This window comes from Otolemur garnettii, unplaced genomic scaffold (assembly GCF_000181295.1).
Source record: "Otolemur garnettii isolate 467f Iridium unplaced genomic scaffold, OtoGar3 scaffold00044, whole genome shotgun sequence".
NCBI lineage: Eukaryota > Metazoa > Chordata > Mammalia > Primates > Galagidae > Otolemur > Otolemur garnettii.
This window is the reverse complement of record NW_003852439.1, coordinates 7986960-8009224: the sequence shown is the minus strand read 5'-3', so window position 1 is coordinate 8009224 and position 22265 is coordinate 7986960. Positions and strand designations below refer to the sequence as shown.

Here is a 22265-nt window from a genome sequence, read left to right as displayed (position 1 = left end):
ATATGGGGCCGGTGCCTTACTCCTTTGAGCCACAGGCACCGCCCCAGGTTGCCAACTTCTTCACAAGGCTCTCACGGTGCCTAGAGCAGGTTGAGCACCAGTTATAAACCACTCTGGCAGTGCTTTTGTGTGTAACCTTCCATCAGATGTTATCAATGGGGCTCTTTCTTAAGGAGGATGCTCCTGCCTGCAGGCAGCCCTGTTTTAACCTCCTCCTACCTTTCTGCACCCTGTCCACTGCTCTACAGCGCTCCTTGGGGCTTGGCTAATTCTGGGACTTAGGGCAGGTAGACTATCTCAGAAACTTGATCAGACAAAACTGTTTATTTTGCCGTGCCTGAGGAGAAAGATCTGGAAAATGCACAGCTGGTTGTCAAAAAAGGAAATGGTTATATCTTTGCATAATTGTTAAAACTATAATTTGGGTACTTTGTCTGCTTGTGGCATGTAAGGTTGGATTCCACATTTAGCCTCTGGGGGGACAGTCTGTCTGTTGGTTGGTGCTGCCTGATTTCTGGATCCCTTTGGGAGGGGCTCCAATTTCTGCTGCCTTTTGTGGGGTTTTTTCTCCATTTAAAGCTAAGACTTATTAAAGTCATATGGGGCCCCTGTTTATTTTTATATTTAATAAAAGTTTTGTTGCTGAAAATATTTTTGCATCTATCTATTGGATGGAGGATGCTTCTGTCCCTTGTCTGTCCCTCCTTGCTTCCTCCTGGTTTGCCCTGGTGGAGTCCTTTGGCTTCCTGAGATGGTGACTCTTCGGTCTCCTCTATGTGTGAATCTGGGACAGTTGGGGCCAACTCTTCATTTCTCAGGAATTGGAGAATTTTTGTGTACTATCCATGCTCTAGTCTTGCCATTTAAGGGCAAATACTGTTTTCTTCTCTGGCCAGAGGCTGAGAAGGGCTGTAAATGTAATTCCATGCACTTTGGGCTCTGGTAGTTGGAGAGGGCATGGCTTGGGCTCTGTCACTCTGTGTCTGCATCTTTATGTTCTGACTCTGAGTCAGGGGCGTGAATAGGCCAGAACTAGCAGTGGTCACCTCAGACAGTGGTTTGCATCAGAGCTATAAGCTGGCAGTTCTTTTGTTTTAGAATCCTTGAAAAAGAAAACAAAGCTAGTAAATCTGAAACAATTGAATCATTTTGTATATTTTCCTTATGGATGTGGTTAAATGAGGATATTGTCTATCAGAGGAACTTAGAAAGCCACCAGGCGAGCCTCCCACATTGAGGCTTGCCAGTCCTGTTTAGGTGGGGGCCCAGCATGGCTTCGCATGGACCTGGGCTGAGACTGCATTGTGTTTGCAGGTCCAGCCCTGCTGGGGACCTTCCTTCATCACACAGATTTCAGGAAGAGTTTGACTGTGGTCCAGGGCACCATGAAGATCGAATTGCTGCCTGCCCTGACAGACAACTACATGTACCTGATCATTGATGAGGACACCAAGGAGGCTGCCATCGTGGACCCTGTGCAGCCCCAGAAGGTTTGGGTGGCTCTGTCTGCCGCTCCCTGCCCTTGTCACCAGCACATGTCTTCTCTGCCATGGGTTTCATAACTGCAATGTCCTTGCAGCTTTGCCCAAGCTAAATGGAAATTAGTACACATAGTTTTTGAAAAACAAACTAGTACCCAGCTACTCTGCAGGTGTGGAGACCAAAGGCCACCACAGGGAGAGAAAAGTGTTCCATCTTTAAAATCCCTGGGTATGGGACCTGGTACGATACTCACACCTATAATCCTAGCATTCTGGGATGCCAAGGCAGGCAGATTTCTTGAGCTCAGGAGTTTGAGACCAGCCTGAGCAAGAGCAAGACCCCGTCTCTAAAAAATAACTGGGCGTTGTAGCAGGTGCCTGTAGTCCCACCTACTTGGGAGACTGAAGCAAGAGAATTGCTTAAGCCCAAGAGTTTGAGTTTGCTGTAAGCTGTGACACCACAGCACTTTACTGAGGGTGACAAAGTGAGACCCTATCTCAATAATAATAGGGCAGTGCCTGTGGCTCAGTAGATAGGGCACCAGCCCCATATACCAAGGGTAGTGGGTTCAAACCCGGCCCCAGACAAATTGCAAGTTGGAGGTTGCTGAGAGCTGTGACACCACAGTACTCTACCAACGGTGATAAAGTGAGACTTTGCCTCTAGAAAAAAAAAGTAAATAATAATAAATAAATGCTTTATTATTTATGCTTTTTGCCCCCTGATGCTGCTCCTGGGGTGGTGGCCTCAGAGCTGGAGGAGTTTGGAGAGGTGGTGGGTGGGACTGGGGAGCCACCAGGGTGAGGACAGGAGTCCTGGATTCCTGCAGGCAGCCCCCTTGCAGGTGGTGAACTAGGCCTGGGAGTGTGACATATAACCTGCCTGTGTCCTGCCTCCTCTGTGGCTGCAGGTTGTGGACACAGTGAAGAAGCATGGTGTGAAGCTGACCACAGTGCTCACTACCCACCACCACTGGTAAGTGCTGGGCACTGTCCACCCTCTGGTCCTGGAGGGTGCCCATGGGTGGGGCCTGTCCCTTCCTGTACAATGAGGGGCTCATGGAGGCCTTTCTGTCCCCACAGCTGCATCTCCACTAAGGGACCAGGCCACACTAGAAATCTAAGGAAGTTTCCTGGGCTCTAGCCCTTTCCCTGTGGGTCTGGCCTGCTGTGTGAAGGCAGGGCCATTGGAGCCTCCCCAGAGTCCTGCACACCGTGTGGCTGTGCACTGGGACATTGTCCATTAGATACTCCAGTTTTTAAAAGACAAGTTGCCATATTTGGAGAGATTGGGTTTTTTTTTTTTTAGTACTTGAAAGCTAAAGGATTAGTAAGGCAATGGGTTTGGGCTTTAGGGTGAGAGCTTGCCTGCCCAAGGCCCTTCTTTGGCTTTTTGAAATCTTGAGGCTCTTCAAACCTGAGAAAAAATATCTGTTTGGGTTTGATTTTCTCTGCCAGGTAAGTGCTTGAGAGCAGGCAGCACCCTTCCCTTCCCTTTCCCTGTGAGCATCTGCACCCCTGTGCCCCAGCCCACACATTCTTCCATCTTGCCTCTCTTTGGGGCACCAGGAGGTGACCTGGCTGTGGTTCAGTGGAAGTATTCTGGTTGATGCAAACAAATAGCATAACCCGGGCCTGGAGCATCCTCGGCTCCTGTAGCCAGGCTCCAACTGAGTGGCACTAGAGGTGTCAGTGCTGTACCCTGGGTGCAGGGGACCCTGAGTGTTGGGGACAGAGCCTGCGCCCTTGCTCTTGGCCTGCGTGGCTGTTTGGAGCTTGTGCGCTGGGCTCATCCATCTCTGTGTCACAGTTGTCATTCTGCTTCTCTGCCACTCTGCTACTCGGAGTCATCCCTGCCCTGGATGCCTCTGACATTTTTGTGCTTTTGGTTTTTGCTGGCACCACCTCATGTTCGTGCCGGGAAGTACAGCCCTAGACCGAGTCCTAGGTTGTGCTCTAGGATTTGGCTTGTACCCCACTCGCTTGAGGAGAAACTGAATGATGGCTCACTTGTCATAAGGCCTTGCTTCTTTGGTCGCCTCTGCCTGGTGTGGCATCCTCCTGAAGGGCGGAGGGCCTAGGCAGCGCCACTGTTGCCCAGTGTTTCTCCCTATCTTGGGGCCCAGCTGTGCTGAAGTGGGTGGTTCCGGGCTGCCCACTGGAGGCCTCAGGGGTGTGGTTGCTAAGGTGCACATAGGTAGAGTTGGCACAAGGCAGGCACTAAAGCTGGACCTGCAGGAGGCGGATGCTCCCTGGCCTCACACCTGAGATGAAGCCTGGTCTGTAGGCATGGGACGCTCAGCCTCACCAGGCAGGGCTGGCCCAGCTGGAGATGGTGAGATTCTAGCCCTTTCTCAAGTGCACAGGCCAGACGGTGGCCTGTGTGAGGAGGCACTGGTATCAGGCTTTGCAGGGGAGCTGGCTTTGTTCTAGGAGTTCCCAGGTGATTCTTGATTACCAAACTTCACAGCTGGCTGATATGCCAGAGCGTGGGTCCCAAACTGGGCTTATATCAGATCACCTGGGGCACTTTCAAAACCCCACCGCCGGCCAATTGCATCAGGATGGGGTGGAGTCGGGGTGGTATTTTTTATAGCTCTCCGGGTGGTTCCCTTGTGCCTCACAGCTAGGGAACCATGGGCCTTGGAATCACCCAGGCATTTGTGATGTGGTTCCAAGGGGCACAGAGATGCCTTGCTTGGGAACCTGGTGTCTGAGAACATTGTTACCGGTAGAGCCAAAAGACTGACAAAAGCCAGGTCCCTGTGTGGGCAGACGTGCATTCCCAGAAGTAGAAACCCTCTGGGCAACATCGTTGATCTGGGCATCTCAGCAGGTGGCCCCAAGTCTCTTGTTTGACTTTCAGGGACCATGCTGGTGGCAACGAGAAGCTGATCAAGCTGGTGCCTGGACTAAAAGTGTACGGGGGTGATGAACGCATCGGGGCCCTAACCCACAAAGTCACTCACCTGTCCACGCTGCAGGTGCGGAGGGGCGGTGGAGAGCGTGCCAGTGTGACCTTGAGCACAGTTTGGAGGGAGCTTGTACTGCTTGCTGCTATCCTCTCCCTTACCCTGGGGTGCCAGGAGAAAGGCTCTGGGGCGGCCTGGACATTGGGCCTAGAGAGGACAAGATCAACATGCAGAGCCAGGGCCAGGTGTAGGGCTGGGGGGCTCTGAGTTAGTCAGCTGGGGAGTTAGTCTATGTAGGAGATGCTCCTACATCAGGCTTCAACTTTTAGATGTGCTGATGTGAGGTCACACGGAGGATGTCCTTTATTAGGAGTCACAGATGGAGTATTTGGGGTGACTTCTCAGGATGTTTGTTTAAAGAGTGGACCTCTGTGTGGGGGAAGAGACTGCAAGAGTATTCATTGCATGCTGTCAGCTTTGTAGGTGTGAGCATTTTTGAAGTAAAGAATTGAGCAGGGCAGCGCCTGTGACTCAAGGAGTAGGGTGCCGGCCCCATATACTGGAGGTGGTAGGTTCTAACCCAGTCCCAGCCAAAAACTGCAACCAAAAGAAAAAGAATTGAGCAGGTGGGGACAGGAAAGAAAGTGAATCAAAAGGCCAAGCACCCAAGAAGGAAAACATCTTCTAGTAAGATACCTGGTTTAGGCCGGGTGTGGTGGCTCACGCCTTATAACCACTGCACTCTGGGAGGCCAAGGCAGGTGTATCACTTGAGCTCAGGAGTTCAGACCAGCCTGAGCAAGAGCAAGACCCCATCTCTACTAGGAATAGAGAAACTAGCCAGGTGTTGTGGCGGGCTCCTGTAGTCCCCTAAGAGTTTGAGGTTGCTGTGAGCTATGATGCTGTGGCACTATAGGCTGGGCACAGAATGAAACTCTGTCTCAAAAAAAAAAAAAAGGAAAAGATACCGAGTTTAGATTCAGCCCAATTCCAAAGGAGAAAATAAAACAAGCCCCTTTGGTTTTTCGGGCAGGCATTGCCCAGAGAGGTGGGAGGGATCCCTGAGGTTGGAGGGATCCCTGAGGTTGGAGGGCTCTTGACCCCCTTCAAGAACATTCCAGTGGCATCTGCCTGGCATGGGGTCTGACAGAGCCTGGATACACTGGAAAGACATCAGTGGTCCCAGGGGGCTTCGGGGGCCCATGCCCACTGCCTGCTTTATTTCAGGTGGGGTCCCTCAATGTCAAGTGCTTGTCAACACCATGCCACACTTCAGGACATATCTGCTACTTTGTGAGCAAGCCTGGTGTTTCTGAGTCCCCTGCTGTGTTCACTGGTGAGTGTGCAGGTTAGGGTGGGGGCCCAGACGTTTTGTGCAAAAACATTGGTGTCTTTGAAAACCCCTGCGCAGAGAAGCAGGGCATTTCCTTCTGGTGGACTGAAAGGCTGCTGTCTTCTCTTTCTTCCTAAATCCTTGAGGAGGACCACAGCCCTGGGTACAGCCTGGGCTGGCCCTTTTCCTGCACATTGATGGGCTGCTGTGCCCAGTCACCACTATCAGGTGCCTGGGCAACAGGCCTCCCTGAGTGCCTGAGTAGGTGCCCAGCCCCAGTGGCTTCCAGCATAGACAGAGGGTGTGGCCCTAGGGCCTAGAGCACTGCTTGGGCTCATCCCGGCATCCTCAGGAAGAGGCAGCAGTCAGGCCAGTGCCTGGTCGGGGTGCCTCCATGGTGACCTGAAACAGCCAGTGGCCCTGCACGACACTCAGTGGTGGGAGGGTTCCAGTGAGTCCTGGTAGCCCAGGTGGTGCTGGTCCCTGGGCTGTACAGGGTCTAGCAGCGCATGGTCAGCTCAGTAGGCTTGTGTGGTAAGGCTGAGGTGCTTTTCTTCTTTTGAGAGAAAATGAAAGGATATCAATGCCAAGCAGGAACAACTGTCTTCAGGTGACAGTGGACATGGGACCACAAGGGGCCGAGAGCCCTGCCTGGCCAGGCCCCACCGACTCATAACTTTTTTAGCGAATATAATTTTTAAGTTCTAAATCTTTCAGAGATTTGAATCATAGTCATGATATTGTAACTATAATGGAAGTTCATTTAAAAAGACTGGTCATGGCCAAGCATGAGGGTTGGTGGCTCACACCTGTAATCCCAGCACTCTGGGAGCCTGAGGCAGGTGGATTGCTTGAGGTTAGGAGTTTGAGACCAGCCTGAGCAAGAATAAGACCCTGTCCCTACTAAAAAACACTTTTAAAAAGAAGACTGGCTACGGCCGGGCACTGTGGTTCAGGCCTGTAATCCTAGCATTCTGGGAGGCCAAGGCAGGTGGATTGCCTTAGCTGAGGAGTTTAAGACCAGCCTGAACAAGAGCAAGTCTCTTAAAAAAAAAAAAAGCCAGATGTTGTGGCAGGTGCCTTATAGTCTCAGCTACTTGGAAGGCTAAGGCAAGTGGACTGCTTTAGCCCAGGAGTTTGAAGTTGCTGTGAGCTATGGTGCCATAGCACTCTACTGAGGGCAACAAAGTATGACTCTGTATTCAAAACAAACAAAAAAAAAAACTGGCCTGGAGCAGTGGCAGGTCCCTGCTGCAGTAGCAAGTGTGGGCTCTGAGCCTGGGCTCCTGGGCCTATTTGCCATCATAGCTTGAAATAGGGGAGCTCACGTGTGTGAGGGCATGTGACAGTGCCTACTCACAGGCCATCAGGGACACTGTTGGGTGTCTCTGGGAAGAAGCCTGCCCAGTACACCCCTGCCTCTTGGCCATGACAGAGGAGGGTCCAGTCCTGGCTGTGGGGTCCTGGAGGAGGAAAGTGGGATAGGCTTCGGTGCACTCAGGGGACAAGACCCTGTTCTCTGGGTCGACCCATGTGTGGTGGTTAGTGAGCCCTGGGACAAACATCAAGCGGGAGAACAGTGTGCAGCGTGCTGAGCCGGGGCAGGGCATGGGGATGCTGCCTCCAGGGCAGAGATGGGAAGGAGCTGGAGTGCTCAAGGGTGGGTTCTGTGGTGAGTCTGTGAGGTGTAAACTGTGACATCTTGGTCACAGATGGTTGCTGGGGACAAGGGCAGGGGTGAGTGGGGATTGCTGGGAGAGCTGGGTTTATGGACTGGGAAAGCAAGTGGGGAGCCGCCAGGGTGACTTGGGTTTGGGGTCTGAACAGCCCTGTGTACTGGAACTTGAGAGGAAGCCATGGGGGCAATAGATCATCTTCTGGATGTGCTGAGAGGAGAGTAGCTACAGGTTGGGGTCCCTCCCCCCGGCTGTCATTCCATGTTCCAGGGGACACCTTGTTTGTGGCTGGCTGTGGGAAGTTCTACGAAGGGACGGCAGAAGAGATGTACAAAGCTCTGCTTGAGATCTTGGGCCGGCTCCCTCCAGACACGGTAGGCAGTGCCTCCTGAGAGCTGGGCCCCATGTTCCGCCTCACGACGGGTAGCCACTAGCTGGACATAGCCCTGTAGGCACCTGGGTTGGGATGAGTACATGGCCTAGCCCAGAGGTCCCCAGGGCCCTTGCTAAGGAGCTGTTGGGGCCAGGGATCAGCCTTCCAGAGCTCACGTGTTGTTCTTTCCTCAGAAAGTCTACTGTGGCCATGAGTATACCATCAACAACCTCAAGTTCGCACGCCACGTGGAGCCCAACAACATGGCCATTCAGGAGAAGTTGGCCTGGGCCAAGGTGAGCAGGCAGACCAGGCATGCAGTGTCCTGTGGGACCTGCTTAGAGGGTCCTGGTCACGGGTACACACAGTGCTGTCTGCAGAGAGGGTAGGAGCCTTGTGCCTCGAGCATGGGAGCAAGTTTGGGCTTTAGGCCAATTTCATTGGCACGATGATCCCCTGGGCATCTTGTTGAGACCATTTTGCCTCGGGGGTCCTGGCAGGCCTCAGACTTTGCATTTTCAACAAGTGCCCAGGCAAGGCCCAAGCTGTAGTTTCCACCTTATTTCCTGTGTTTCATGCAGCTGTGCGTCAGGTGGGCCATGTGGCTCTGCCAGCTGTATTCTGTTTAGGGAAAAGGCCTCTGCCTGTTCCTCAGACCTGTGGGACGTGGCCCATCAGTCTCCTTCTCTGAAAGACATTGTCAGCAATAGCCCTACACATGCCTCCGGGCATAGCCCAGGGCAGCTGGACTAGGGACTTTGGGGGCAGGGGCTCTCTGGGCCCTAAGGTCTGCTTTTCTTTCTACCAATGGTAAACGGCAAAGGTCAGAAGCCCTGGCCCGGGCAGCACAGGTGTGGGCTCCTTTCTCCTGAGTTCAGTAAGTGATGCTGCCTGATACAAGTTTGTTTTGTTTTTTAAGAAATCACCTGTTTTTGTCAATCATCTTTTCCAACTAATATATACTAATACTTTATAGAATATAAACTCATGTTGTGCACATACCATTTTGTGACTTCCTTTTCAGTTTTCTGCTTTTTAATAGCTGAACTTTGAGGATAATTTCCTTATAGTAAAACCTTCCTGTTGTGAGTGGCCAGTACGAGGCCGGATGAGTTCTGACAGCGCGCCCCACATGAGCCTCACCACAGCCAAGACACAGCACATCCCGCTCAGCACCCCACCCCACTGCTGACTGCCCTCTCCCGTAAAGGACTCTTTACGGAGCTTCACATACACAGAATCCTGTAACTGTTGTATGTGGCTGTTTTGCTCAGCATGTTTCCAAGCTTCATCCCGATGACTTTTGTTCAGGTAGCACCCCTTGTGTGGACACATCCATCTGCAGTAGGTATTGGGTTGTTTCTAGTTCTTTGCTATTATGAATAAAGTTGCTATGAACATTTGTGTTCAGGATTTTTGTGAACACATTTATCGTTTTCGGGTACATAACCTAGGAGTGGAGCAGCTGCACCATGTGGCTAAATGTCTGTTTAAGAAACAGCTTTCCAAAGTGGCCATACCATTTCCTTCCCACTGTCAATGCATCCGAGTTGCAGCTGCTGTGAGCGCTACTGCCACTTGGCGTTGTTGGTCCTTTTTAATTTTTGCTACTCTCAGAGGTGTGTGCTGGTATCTCGTTGTGCTTTTAAAATGTGGATCTCCCCATGACTAATGGGGTTGGTCATCTTTTCGCGTGCTTAGCAGCGTTTTGTATGCCACCTCTTGTGAAATCTGTGTTCAAATCTTTTGTCCATTTTAAATATTGGGTTGTTTGGCTTGTTAGCGAGAAGAGTTCCTCTTGTAACCTGGAAACAAGTCTTTGTTATATAGGGCTCAAATATTTCCTCCCAGTTCGTGACTTGCCTTTCCATTTTCTTCAGTGTTTTTTGGAAAGTAAGTCGATGCTTTGGGTGAAGTTCAGTGTACAGATTTTTTCTCTTATTCTTTTTGCGTCCTAAGAAATTTTTGCATTCCCCTAATTAACAAAGACTTTCTCCTATGTGTCTGTCTTAGAGGCCTAAAGCTTTAAGAGTCTTCATGTTAAGCCTCTTAACATGAATATTTATATATATTTTTATAAATGTGTATATATAATTTATATTTATATATAATTTATAGCATCCCTTTCAAGTTAATCTTAGTGCATGTTCAAAGGGTAGAAGGTCACTTCCTTGCTTTTTTTTTGAGACAGAGCTTCAAGCTGTCACCCTGGGTAGAGTGCTGTGGCATCACAGCTCACAGCAACCTCCAGCTCCTGAGCTCAAGCGAGTCTCCTGCCTCAGTCTCCCAAGTAGCTGGGTCTACAGGCAGCTGCCACAGCACCTGGCTGTTTTTTGGTTGCAGCCGTCATTGTTGTTTGGCGGGCTCGGGCTGGATTTGAACCCACCAGCTCCAGTGTATGTGGCTGGCACCTTAGCAGTCTGAGCCATAGGCCCCGAGTCTTCCTTGCTTCCCCCCCGCCCATTTAGACAGTCTTGCTTTGTTACCCAGGCTACAATGCTATAGTGTCATCATAGCTCACAGCAACTTGGCCTCCTGAGTAGCTGGGACTATAGGCGCCCACCACAATGCCTGGCTAATTTTTCTGTTATTAGTAGTGATGGGATCTCATTCTTCCTCAGGCTGGTCTCCAACTGCTGAGCTCCAGGAATCCATCGGCCAACATCCCAGAGTGCTAGGATTACAGGCATGAGCCACCATGCCCGGCCACACCTATTTGCATTTTGATGTTCACTTGCTCAGCACTATTTGTTGGAAGGACTGTCCTTTCCTCATTGGGTTACCTTGGCACCTTTTGTTGGAAAAAAGTGGTCCATATATGCATGGCTGTACTGCCAGATACTCTTCGTTCATGTCCTCTGTCTGTGTGACTTAGCCGTGCATCAGAGCACACTGCCTCGATTACTGTAGCTTCATGTTAAGTCTCAAAATCAGCTTGTATAAATTCTCTAAATTTATTCTTTTTCAAAATTGCTTTGGCTTGTCTAAGCTAGCTTTGGCATTTCCATTCTTAGAATTGTCTTGTTAATTTCTGTAACAAAGCCAGCTTGGCTGACTAGGACGCTGTAACAGTAGATCTGGAGAGAACAGAGATCTTACCATTGGGCCTTCCTGTGAACGTGGCATGGCTTTCCACTTACTGAGGCATTAGTTTTCTCAGCAATGTTTTGTAATTTTCATTGTTAAAGGTCTTGCACATATTGTTAAATGTATTCTCAAGTACTTCAAGTTTTTGTATTTTATTGTGCTTATTAGTTGATAGTATTTAGAAATATAGCTGACATATATTTTAATTTCCTGGGTAAATGCCCCAGAGTAGAATGGCTAGGTTGCATAGTAGCTGTGCTTGACTTTTTTTTTTTTTTTTTGAAACAGAGTCTCACTCAGTCACCCTGAGGTTGAGTACTGTGGCGTTATAGCTCATGGCAACTCAAACTCTTGGGCTGAAGTGATCTTCTTGCCTCAGCCTCCCAAGTAACTGGGACTACAGTTGCCTGCCACAGCACCCGGCTGTTTTTGGAGACAGAGTCTGGCTCTTGCTCAGGCTGGTCTCGAACTCCTGAGCTCAGGCAATCTGCCCGCCTTTTATTTTTTCGACCATGTCTTCTGAGGAACACACATTTTTAATTTTGATGAAGTCTAATACTATCTTCTATGATTCATATGTTTTTGTCTCCTAAGAAATCTTTGCTTATCCTAAGGTCAACAAATCATCTCCTATGTTGTCTTTGGAAGTTTTATAGTTTATCTTTTCAATTCACATAAATATCCCCCTTCTCCCATGTCTGCTGGATCCATAGTGATGCTCCCTCTTCAATTTCTGACCTTGGCAATTTGGATTCTCTTTTGCTTCATTAGTCTTACCAATTTTGTTGATCTTTTAAAAGGATTTTTGCCTTAATTTCCCTACCATCTGCTTTTCTATTCTATTGATTTCTGCTCTGTGCTAATTTTGAGGATCATCAGAAGGTATTTTGAAATGTTGTATTGAAAAGTTCCCAGATCAAAGCAATACATCTTTCTTGCAGAAGAAGTATGGTGGTGGAGAGCCCACGGTGCCATCCACCCTTGAGGAGGAGTTCACCTACAACCCCTTCATGAGAGTAAGGTGAGGGTGGGAGCTGACATGGCCCCTGGAGTCCCCTTCTTTGTGCACAGCAGAGCCATCTCCAAGATCCTGACAAACTCTAACAAGTGTAACTGGGACTTGGGCCATCTTTTATAGAGGGGACACTTTTCTTAGTGTGTTGGCAAGTATGCAGGTCCAGTGGGACCCTGGAGGCCCAGACCCCGGCAGAGGTGGAGCTGCTGCCTTGGGGAGCCCTGGGTTCTACCCAGGCAGTGTGGGGCTGGGATCTGCCTGCCCTCTGGGCTACTTCAAGCACTGGTTCAGCCAGCTGGGTCTCCCACGGCAGAGACACCCCAAGCTGCCAAGGCTGTCACTGCTTCCTGTGTGAGAATGTCCCATCCCGGTGGGGGCAGTGGGCTCTGTGTGTGCTGCGTGTGGCCCGCAGCCTGGTGTTTGCCTCTGCAGGGAGAAGACAGTGCAGCAGCATGCGGGTGAGACGGACCCTGTGACCACTATGAGGGCCATCCGCAAGGAGAAGGACCTGTTCAAGGTGCCCCAGGACTGAGGTGGCTGTGGGGCCCATGGTGGCTTTTGCCTTCATAAGTATTCGGGGATTAGGATATTTTAGATAATTAATTTTCCTGCTAGTCATGCTGGAAATGCACTCTTGGTTTAATTTTAAATTAATTTCAGAGCTCTTTGCTTGTGTTATCAAATGTTCTAATGCATATTTATAAGAGAAGAAATTTTAAAAGTATTTATTCCCATACCTGCCCCATGCAGACTCTGTGTATTATCTCTGAGCCCCTTGGTGGGGTCTCTGTGGGTTGCCTGACACCTGACAAGAGCTACCTGTACCTCCCTCTTCCCAGCTGCTACAATCAGGCTGGGACACTGCAGGAGAAGGGTATACCTGTTGTCGCCCTGGGGTCCTTTGTCTGGCCTTCCTGTAGCCCAGAGGCATAACACAAACTGGTTTCCCTGCTGCCATGGAACAAATTAACTTGGCTCCAGCATGGGCCAAACAGTCTTTAGCACTGGCCTGGGTGGCTGGAGAAGTTAGTGGTTTGGAGATAGCACTTGGCATTTCTGTGTACAAGCTGGGTTGGGGGCCTTATCCTAAGCCCTCTGCCCACTGTGGTTGTGTGTCTACGACTGGGTGCTGTCTCCAATCCTGATCTCCCAGCCTAGGGCAGGGCAGAGGCTGAGAAAGCTGCCCCTGCCTGGCAGGAGCCTCTGGCGTGTGACCGCATCATGCCTTCCCTGTGGCCACTTTTTTTTTTTTTTTTTAGACAGCCTCAAGCTGTCCCCCTGGGTAGAGTGCTGTGGCATCACAGCTCACAGCAACCTCCAACTCCTGGGCTCAAGCGAGTCTCCTGCCTCAGCCTCCCAAGTAGCTGGGACCACAGGTGCCCACCACAACGCCCAGCTATTTTTTGGTTGTAGCCATCATTGTTGTTTTGGCGGGCCTAGGCTGGATTCGAACCTGCCACCTTAGGTGTATGTGGCTGGCGCCTTAGCCACTTGAGCCACAGGCACCAAGCCTTCTCTGTGGCCTCTTAGAGCTCTGTGATCATTCCTATGGTCTGTCTGTCCCTGTAAAAGCTATTCTGATTGGTTGTCCTGGGAAGTCCCTGGGGAAGTCCTAGTACCCAGGTCTTGTCAGAAGGTCTAGTGGAGCATTGCAGGACTCTGCCCATGGTGACAAGCAGTGTCCTTGCTGTGGCCTTGGCTGGGTGCTAACATGACTATGTTTGTGGCCCCTGCATTTGGCCTGATGCCCACATGCCCCTGGCAGGGAGGGGAGGGGAGAAGGGTCCTGTAGTCTCCAGCCAGCCACCCTCCCTGCCTCAGCTGGCCTTTGCACTGTCTAGTCTAGGATCCCAGGAGAACCAGGGAGAGGGGACGGGTGTGCATCCTGCCTGGCCCCTGGGCTCTAGGTGGACCTAGTGTCAGGAGGACAGGGAGAAGCAGCCCCCCTGGTGGGGGCAGGGCCTCCCTGTGTATGGGGAGGGTGCTGGTCTGTGGCTCACCTACGGGTCCTTTGACCTGTGATGAAAGTGCCACCAGGGCACTTGGCTGCCATGGCTGTCATTGCTGCCGCCTCCTCTCTGTTAACCTCTGATGCTGAAGCATAGTTGCTCTGCACAATTTCCCAGGCTATAGGCCGTTTGTCCCTGTCCTTGGCTGTATGGGGCCTGGGTCACTGGGCCGCACTGCTGTGGGGTTGGATCAAGGATATTTTAAAGTTGTGTAAGAACCACACAACACATTCTCCCATAAAGACCGTGATGTTATAGGTGGAGCCAAACCTCCCGTGGACCAGCCACCCCAGCAGTGCCGTGGGGGGGCCTGGGTACAACACTGGAGAGGAGCACATCCCCGAAGTGGCATCCTAGGTCTCTTCTGGTTCCTGCTGCTGTATGTCATGCCAGGTGTGGGCACAGGCCAGGCTTCTGGGAGCAGGAGCCCATGGCTCAGGCGCAGCGCACCGAAAGTCTGCAAGTAAAGAGTAGGGACAAGTTGCAGTGAGGTGACTGCCCACGGGACTGTGACAGACTGGCCAGCACATAGGGGTGGCCAACATAAGGACCTAGGCCTGCTGTACTGATCCACACGAGTGGTGTCTGTCTATGAAAATTAGGTCAGCTTAAGGAGGTGGTCAGTGTAGGGAGGGATCAGCCATGGAGGTCCTGCTGTATTTAGAGATTATACAGGACATAAACATTGTGCCCCACTGCCCAGCACAGGTGATTGATCCAGTGGATAGCCCATATCCTGTCCCTCCCCTGCAGGAAACCCGTGTCTCCTGAATCCTGGTAGTGTCACTGGCCCCCCATGCGTCTGCTCTGACACGGTAGCTGGCCAGGTGGCCTGGCACTTGCAAGGGGGTGCGGCCCAGTGCTGCTGCAGCCTTACGCAGCATGAGACACGCGCTGGTCCCGTGCTCTGCTCCTGCAGTAGCATGGCTTCACTGCAGGTGGGGAAGGGTCTCCCCGATCAGAGTCGGAACTGCTGGGCCACAGAGAAGTATGCTTCAACTTTGGCTGTTCTGTTGGAATAAATGAGCTCTTTTCCACTGGTGGGCCATACAGTGCTTCGCTCCACACCCACGCCAGCACTTGGTACTGAGCTTGGTAGTTTTTGTTGATCTCAGGAGTGTGCATCGTATTTTATGGAGGTTTCAATACACACTTACCCGGTCACAAGGGAGGCTGTGACCTGCGGGCGCTCCCAGCTGTCGGGCTCTCTGCGTGGGCTGTGCTGCCTCCCAGTCTCCCTGCCCGTCACCTGCTCTTTGTTGTGCATATTTACATTTCTACTTGTGGCTGCTCACTGTCTCTTTGAGTAGAAATTCCTGACTTAACATTAAATGCATCTTTTTTGTCTGTGATAATTTTTGTGTCATTTTTAACTCTTCCCTACCCTGATAAGCTCCCATGATGAAAATCCAATAGAGTCTTGTGTTGCTTTTTGTGCCTAGGTCCCTAACTCATGTGGTGGTGTCCATATGCCTGGTGACAATTTCCTTGATTCCCTCGTGGGATGGACCCTGGTCCTCACTGTAGCTTCCGTGCACACAGACCATCACATTCCCGTGCCCTGTCAGCAGGTTCTCTTAGCTGATTTTCTATCACCAGGGACAGTGGCCTACCATGTCCTTCAATAGAGTCCCCGGATCTGGGCACTTTGCTCTTACATGTAAGTCTTAGCATATTTATGTCTGGGATTGGACTGTGGTAAGGTGGCTTTCTGCAGTGTGAGGTTTAAATTATGCATGAGCTATCTGTCCACCCAGCGGGAGCCTGCTGCTGTCCTTCCACACAGCAGTGCAGACCCACAGTGTAAGGGCATCGTCCCCTCAGACACCAGCTGCTAGGTCATGGTCCCAGGCCACCCTCTCTTCTGACCAACTGGCTACAAATTCAAGGGTTCCACGATCCCCTCAGATCCATCAGTTTGTTAGAACAACCCACAGAACCCTGGAGAGTGCGGCACTTCTGACCTGTTTCACTGCAGGGGATGCAGCCAGGTGCAGCTCCCAACAGGGCTGTGGGGTGAGGTCTGGGAGACCTGGGTGCAGCCTCCTGCCCATCAGCCCCGGGGGCATCAAGCCCTTGGCACATCGTCCAGCCTGCACTGGGCTTCCACAACAGAGTGACTGAGAGAGCCACAGGCCATGAGGTCAGGCTGCTACCACCTGGCCTTAGCCCACGGTCACTCCTCCTGCTGCCCAGCCTCATCCTGGCAGCCCAGATGCGGCCACAGGCTCAATAATAACAGCAGCTGAGAAACAAATCCTGTGCTCAGCAGATGGCTTGTCTTCAGGTTTCGTTGATTTTCTCCCTGACAATTGGTTCTTTAGGGACATGGGGTCCCTCGGCATGCTGACTTGTGTATTGTCTTTTAAATTATAACAAGGGTCAGAAAATGTGACAAGGTGCAGTTAACTCTGCTTCTGACAGCCCTGCTCAACCTGCACACCTTGTGACTCACCTGTTAATTGTTCCCTTGTGGTCCTATTGCTGGAACTTCTCTCTCCCAGTGTTGATGGTGAGGTGAGTGGGTGTAGTGGCTTTAGTTCCTGACATCACTGGCAAGTGACACTGAGTGTGGCAGGAGCTAAGGAGCTTTGGGCTTTAGCAGTAGACAAACAGGACTCTCCACGTCACACAGCTCATCCTGGCAGAGGAGCAGACCCAGGGAGCCCTGTGGGCAACACAAGATAGAAAGGGAGGTATGTGGCCTTTCCCCTGGGTGGGGGGACCTCTCTGAGTGAAAAGTGAGGGGCTTGAGGCTGGAGAGGAGGCAACTGCAAGGCCCTGGGCAGGTCTGCAGAGAGGGGAGCAGCAGGGTATGGCTGTGTCCTGAGACACTCAGCATGGTGGCTGAGCAGGAAGCCAATTCCTGACATTTTCTAGGACTTCTGGTTGTGCATGTGGGGCAAGAGCTCATAAAGGGGCAGCAGGACCCCTGGTGAGTGTGGTGAGACTGAGCTGAGTGCTCAGGGCTGGGATGGGTGAGGGGGCTAACAGGTCCCACGGGCACGGCTGGGGCAGGGGAGGAAAGAAGGTGAGCCGCGAGTGCATGTGGCTGTATACTATGCCCCAGCCACACCTGGGGCAGCCGTCAAGGAGTCCAGGCAGGAGGCAAACTAGAAGGGGAACAAACCAAGTTTCCAGGGAAGTAACCTGTCTCTCAAAAGGGTGGGGTGACCCTGAGGGGCATCCACCTCACACGGGCTGGCAGAAGTTACCCATGTAGGAGCTGAACTTAGCAGGTATTTTTTCTGCACCTATTAACTCGGCTTCTTTTATCTGCTGAATCATATGATAGATTCTTCTGATACTAAGTCATGTCATATTCTTGGGCTAAGTCCACTTCATAAGTTCAGTTGCTAGACTCAGTTTGCTAATTCCTTCTTGTACAATCCCTGTCTAGTTTTAGTGTGTGGAATAATAAATAAAATGATTTCACATTGGCTTCTTTCCTTGGTGGTTTACAGAAAGTAATTTTAGTCTGTTCTGTGAGTCTCTGCAGGGCTTACCAATAAACCCATCTGAGCCTGGCATTTGTGGATATTTTTAAAACTAGTGACTGCATTTCTTTAATGATGATAGGGCTGTGGCTTACCAAGTTTTCTTCTTTCCTACACTTTCAAGTCAGGTCTATAATGTCAAGTCTGTGTCTCCAACCAGGGCACCTGGGTCCCTTCATGCTCCAGGCTCTCACGGTGGTTTCTGTCTTCCTGCTTTAAACTGCCCAGTATCCCCCGTAAGTGTCTGGTGTTCTGCCACACCACAGCTATGTGGGACTTTTGTTACTTTCCAGTTTTAGTTCTTCTCTGACTCATGGAAAGTGCTGAGCTGACCTAAGTCACTGCATCACATGTAGACTCACCCCCGAGGGCTGCAGTGTCCCCTCCTTACACACAGGACCATTATGTTTAGAGCAAGCGTCCTCAAACTACGGCCCCCAGGCCACATCCAGCCTGCCTAGGACATTTATCCTGCCTGCCGGGTGTTTTTGCCACCGCTGCCTGTCCTGCTTAGCAGCCAACTTGACCCGGGGCCTGCAGTCCGGCCCTCCAACAGTCTGAGGGACAGTGAACTGGCTCCCTGTTTAAAAAGTTTGAGGACCCCTGGTATAGAGTATGGGGTCAGGTGGGGGCCCTGTCTCCCTGGCCCTTTTGCTGGTGCCACTGACCCTCTGTCCCCCAAGTGTCCCCTACCTCCCTCCTACTCCCTGGAGGCTGCACGTGTATCCCAGGTCCACAGTGCTTCTCCTACAGCTGCCTCAGCTGACCGGCGGTATTGTACATGAGTCCCAGCATGGTAAACTGTTCAGCTAAGACACAGACGAGGATTTTCGTGATTGTCTTTTGCTAATCATTTTAATTGAGGCGAAATTCACACAACATACAACAGATCATTTTAAATTGCACAGTTCAGGCCCCAGGTGCTGTGGCTTACACCAGTAATCACAGCACTTTGGGAGGCTTAGGTGGTAGTGCTCTGGTGTGATTGAAAACTAGGAAAAAGGGCAAATGAAACCCCAAGGAAGCAGAAAAAAAATAATAAAGATTAGAAAGGAAATCAGTGAAAGTGAAAACATAAAAAACGAAAGCTAGCTCTTTGAAAAGATTGACACAATTAATTCTTAGGTAGAGTAAGCGAGCAAATGCGAGAGAAGACTAAATACTACCGAAGTCACGAGTAGGCAGACAGAAATTAACAGGACGTGTAAAGGGACACTGAGGAAACCATACCAACAGATACCTGGAAAGTCAGAAGTCACTTAAATTGACTCAAAAAGAAACACTATCTGAACTGACTTGTTAAAAGCTGTCATAAAGAAAGCTTTCCTGCAGAACCCAGGCCTCCATGGGCCCTCACCAGTGCATTCTGTCAGAACCACCTACCATTCCTAGACTCTTGGGGCAGGAAGGGGAGCCCTCCTGCAGCAGCAGGTGGGCTTGTGTGACCAGCAGCCACACGTTGAATCTGCGCCTCGCTGCTGGAGGTGGGACCTAATGAAAAGTGCCTGGATCCTGGGCAGGCTGCATGGACAGGTACAGTCCTTTGGGGCGAGGTCCTGCTCCATCAGTTCCGAGCGCTGGTTGTTAAGAGCCTGGCACTGCCCCTGGCTTCCTCCCTCTGCCCTGTACCCCGAGTGGCAGCAGTCTGTGGTCCTCACCAGGAACAGAGGAGATGCCAGCACCTGCTGCTTCCACAGCCTGCAGAGCCAGGAGCCAAATACACCTTTGTCCTTTATAATCAGCCCTGGCTCAGGTGTTCCTGTATAGTGACACGAACTAAGACATCTCACAACTTACTTTACCAGGCTAAGTCAGGGGAAGACACGACACAAAACCCCACAGATCAATGTCTGTCGTGAGCATAGATGGATGTTACACACTGTGGTGACATGAGATTTATCAGAGGAATATAAGGTTGGTTAAACATCTAGAAACCAATTAATGTAATAGGCCATTTTAGCAAAACATACCCATGTGATCATCTCAGTAGCTGCGGAAAAGCATCTGACAAAATTCAACACCTGTTCATGATAAAAATCTCACCAAATTAGTCATAGAAAAGTGCTTTCTCAACCTGACAAGGGCATCTGTGTTAGTGCTGATTGCTGTTGTAATAAATCACCACCACTTTAGTGATTTAAAACAACACAAAACGAATTTATCCTCCTAGTCTTGGAGGTCAGGAGCCCACCATGGGTCTCACTGGAGTAAAAGCAAGGTGTGGGCAGTGCTAGGCTCCTGCTGAGGCTCTAGGACTCTGCAGCTTGCCCTTCCAGTAGCTAGTGGCCTTTGGATCTTTTGGCTCATGGCCTCACATCCTCACGCCAGCATCCTCTCACTCCCTGGTCCACTTTTAAGGACCCTATGATTACGCTCGGCTCACCTGGGAATCCACATACCTTTCACTTTTAAGGTCAGCTGATATGCACCCTCACCCTTTCACCATTTAACCTAACATGCTCCTGGGCCCAGTGATTAGGACATGGACATCTTCGATGGGGCATCTGCCTCTCACGGCTTCTATAGAAACATATAGCATCATGATTGATGGTACATGATAATGTTCTCTCTAAAATCAGGAACAAGGCAAGGATGTCCATTCTTGACATGTTGTACCGGACAAGCAATAAGATGCCAGAAAAAGTTGCATAGATCCTGGAAAGTGAACAGTAAAAATGTCCTTATTCACAGACAATTTGAGCCTACACACAGCAGATCCTAAGGAATATAGATACAACCAGAACTAGTAAGTTCAGCAAGGATACCATAAAAAAGATAAATTTTATTCATAATAGCATCAAAAGTAGTAAAATACTCAGGAACTACCTTAATAAGACTTATATGCTACAAACTACAAAATATTGCTGAGAAATTATGGAAGATCAGCTTGGCACCTGTGGTTCAAGTGGCTAAGGCGCCAGCTACATACACCTGAGCTGGCGGGTTCGAATCCAGCCCGGGCCCGCCAAACAACGACAGCTGCAACCAAAAAATAGCTGGGCATCGTGGTGTGCACCTGTAGTGCCAGCTACTTGGGAGGTGGAGGCAGGAGACTCATTTGAGCCCAGGAGTTGGAGGTTGCTGTGAGCTATAAGGCCAGGCCTCCATGGGTCCCCACCAGTGCACGGCACTCTACCCAGGGTGACAGCTTGAGGGTCTGTCTCAAAAAGAAAGAAAGAAAGAAAGAAATTATGGAAGATCTAAAACGTTCATTGATTAGAAAACTATTGCTAAGATGTCAGTTATCCCCAGATAGACCTGCAGATCCAATGTGATCCCTATCAAAACTGCAGGAGGCTTATTTTTAGAGAAAGTGGCAAGCGGACCCTAAATGTATATGGAATTATAAAGAACCTAGAAAAGAACCAAGACAATTTGGAAACAAAGGGCTCATACTACTCGATTTCAAAATTCACTATTATAAGGACACAGTAATAAATTGTGATAATGTGCAAGGGCAGGCATGCAAATCAATTGACCAGAATTTAAAGTCTAGAATAAATCCTTATATTTATTATGGTCAATTGATTTTTTAACAAAGATGCCAAGACATTTCAACTGGGGAAATGATAGACTTTTCAACAAATGGTATTGGCCAATCAGATAAATCAATGGAAAAAGGTGAACTAGACCCTTACATCTTACACAAAAAATTTACTCAAAATGGATCACTGACCTAAATGTAAGAGCTAAAGTGATCAAACTCTTAGAAGGAGAAAATCCTTACGATCCTGGATCAAGCAAAGAGTTCTTAGATATGATACCAAGGTAAACATGTGAATTGGATTTCATTAAAATGAAAAACTTCTGGTGGTGCCTGTGGCTCAGTGACTACGGCACTGGCCCCATATACTGAGGGTGGCGGGTTTGAACCCAGCCCCAGCCAAACTGCAACCAAAAAACCGCCAGGCATTGTGGCAGGTACCTATAGTCCCAGCTACTCGGGAGGCTGAGGCAAGAGAATCACCTAACCCCAAGAGCTGGAGGTTGCTGTGAGCTGTGATACTATAATACTCTACCAAGGATGACAAAGTGAGACCCTGTCTCTAAAAAAACAAAAAAGAAAGAAAAACTTCTGCATTTTAAAAGACAACTTCTTTTTAGGGCTGGGCACAGTGGCTCGCACCTGTAATTGTAGCACTCTGGGAGGCTGAGACAGGTGTGCCTGGGACCAGCCTGAGCCAGAGCAAGACCTCATCTCTAAAATTAGCCGGGTGTTGTGGCGGGCACCTCTAGTCCCAGTTACTTGGGAGGCTGAGGCAAGAGAATTGCTTAAGCCCAAGAATTTATGGTTGCTATGAGCTGTGATGGCATGGTAGTCTACTGAGGGCAACAAAGTGAGACTGTCTAAAAAAAACAAACAAACAAAAAGACAACTTTTTTTTTCTTTTAATAAAGAGACAGCCACAGATTGGGAAAAATATTTACAGATCCTTTTCTATCTAGTAATCCATACCCTATAAGTCTTGCATCCATGATATACTAAGTCTTATAACTCACAAATATAAAGAACCCAATTAAAAATGGGCAAAATAGAGTCTGGATGTAGCTCTGAGCTCAGTGGACCCCACCAAGCTGCCTGAGCTGCTTAAAATTTATTACCATAGGCTCTTTCCCTATGCTTAGTACTATCGCTGGCTCAACTATGGAGGAGTGATAAAGAATTACTTTTAAGTCAGGCGGTGCCTATAGCTCAAAGGAGTAGAGCACCGCCCCCATATACTGGAGGTGGCAGGTTCAAACCCAGCCCTGGCCAAAAAAAAAAGAATTACTTTCGAGGGCCGTGCCTGTGGCTCAGTGGGTGGGGCGCTGGCCCCATATACCGAGGGTGGTGGGTTCAAACCTGGCCCCCGTCAAACTGCAACAAAAAAATAGCCAGGCGT

At 49.9% G+C, this 22265-nt stretch overlaps 1 protein-coding gene and 1 pseudogene across 3 annotated transcripts in view; both read left to right on the top strand.

Moving 5' to 3' along the window:
- HAGH (hydroxyacylglutathione hydrolase) overlaps positions 1 to 12610 on the top strand; it is a 13857-nt gene extending 1247 nt beyond the window's left edge. For 2 of the 3 annotated variants that reach the window (XM_003790781.3, XM_012805838.2), the window contains exons 2-9: positions 1315 to 1490; positions 2393 to 2457; positions 4348 to 4465; positions 5620 to 5728; positions 7672 to 7775; positions 7969 to 8070; positions 11803 to 11882; positions 12309 to 12610. In XM_003790781.3, the coding sequence (XP_003790829.1) occupies positions 1315 to 1490; positions 2393 to 2457; positions 4348 to 4465; positions 5620 to 5728; positions 7672 to 7775; positions 7969 to 8070; positions 11803 to 11882; positions 12309 to 12408 (854 nt within the window). In that variant the 3' untranslated portion in view covers positions 12409 to 12610. Of the gene's footprint in view, positions 1 to 1314; positions 1491 to 2392; positions 2458 to 4347; positions 4466 to 5619; positions 5729 to 7671; positions 7776 to 7968; positions 8071 to 11802; positions 11883 to 12308 lie in introns of those variants that run through there. The other variant, XM_012805840.1, reaches the window with a different exon arrangement.
- Positions 12611 to 14315: 1705 nt separating this feature from the next.
- Positions 14316 to 22265, top strand: part of LOC100945780 — a 9556-nt pseudogene continuing 1606 nt past the window's right edge.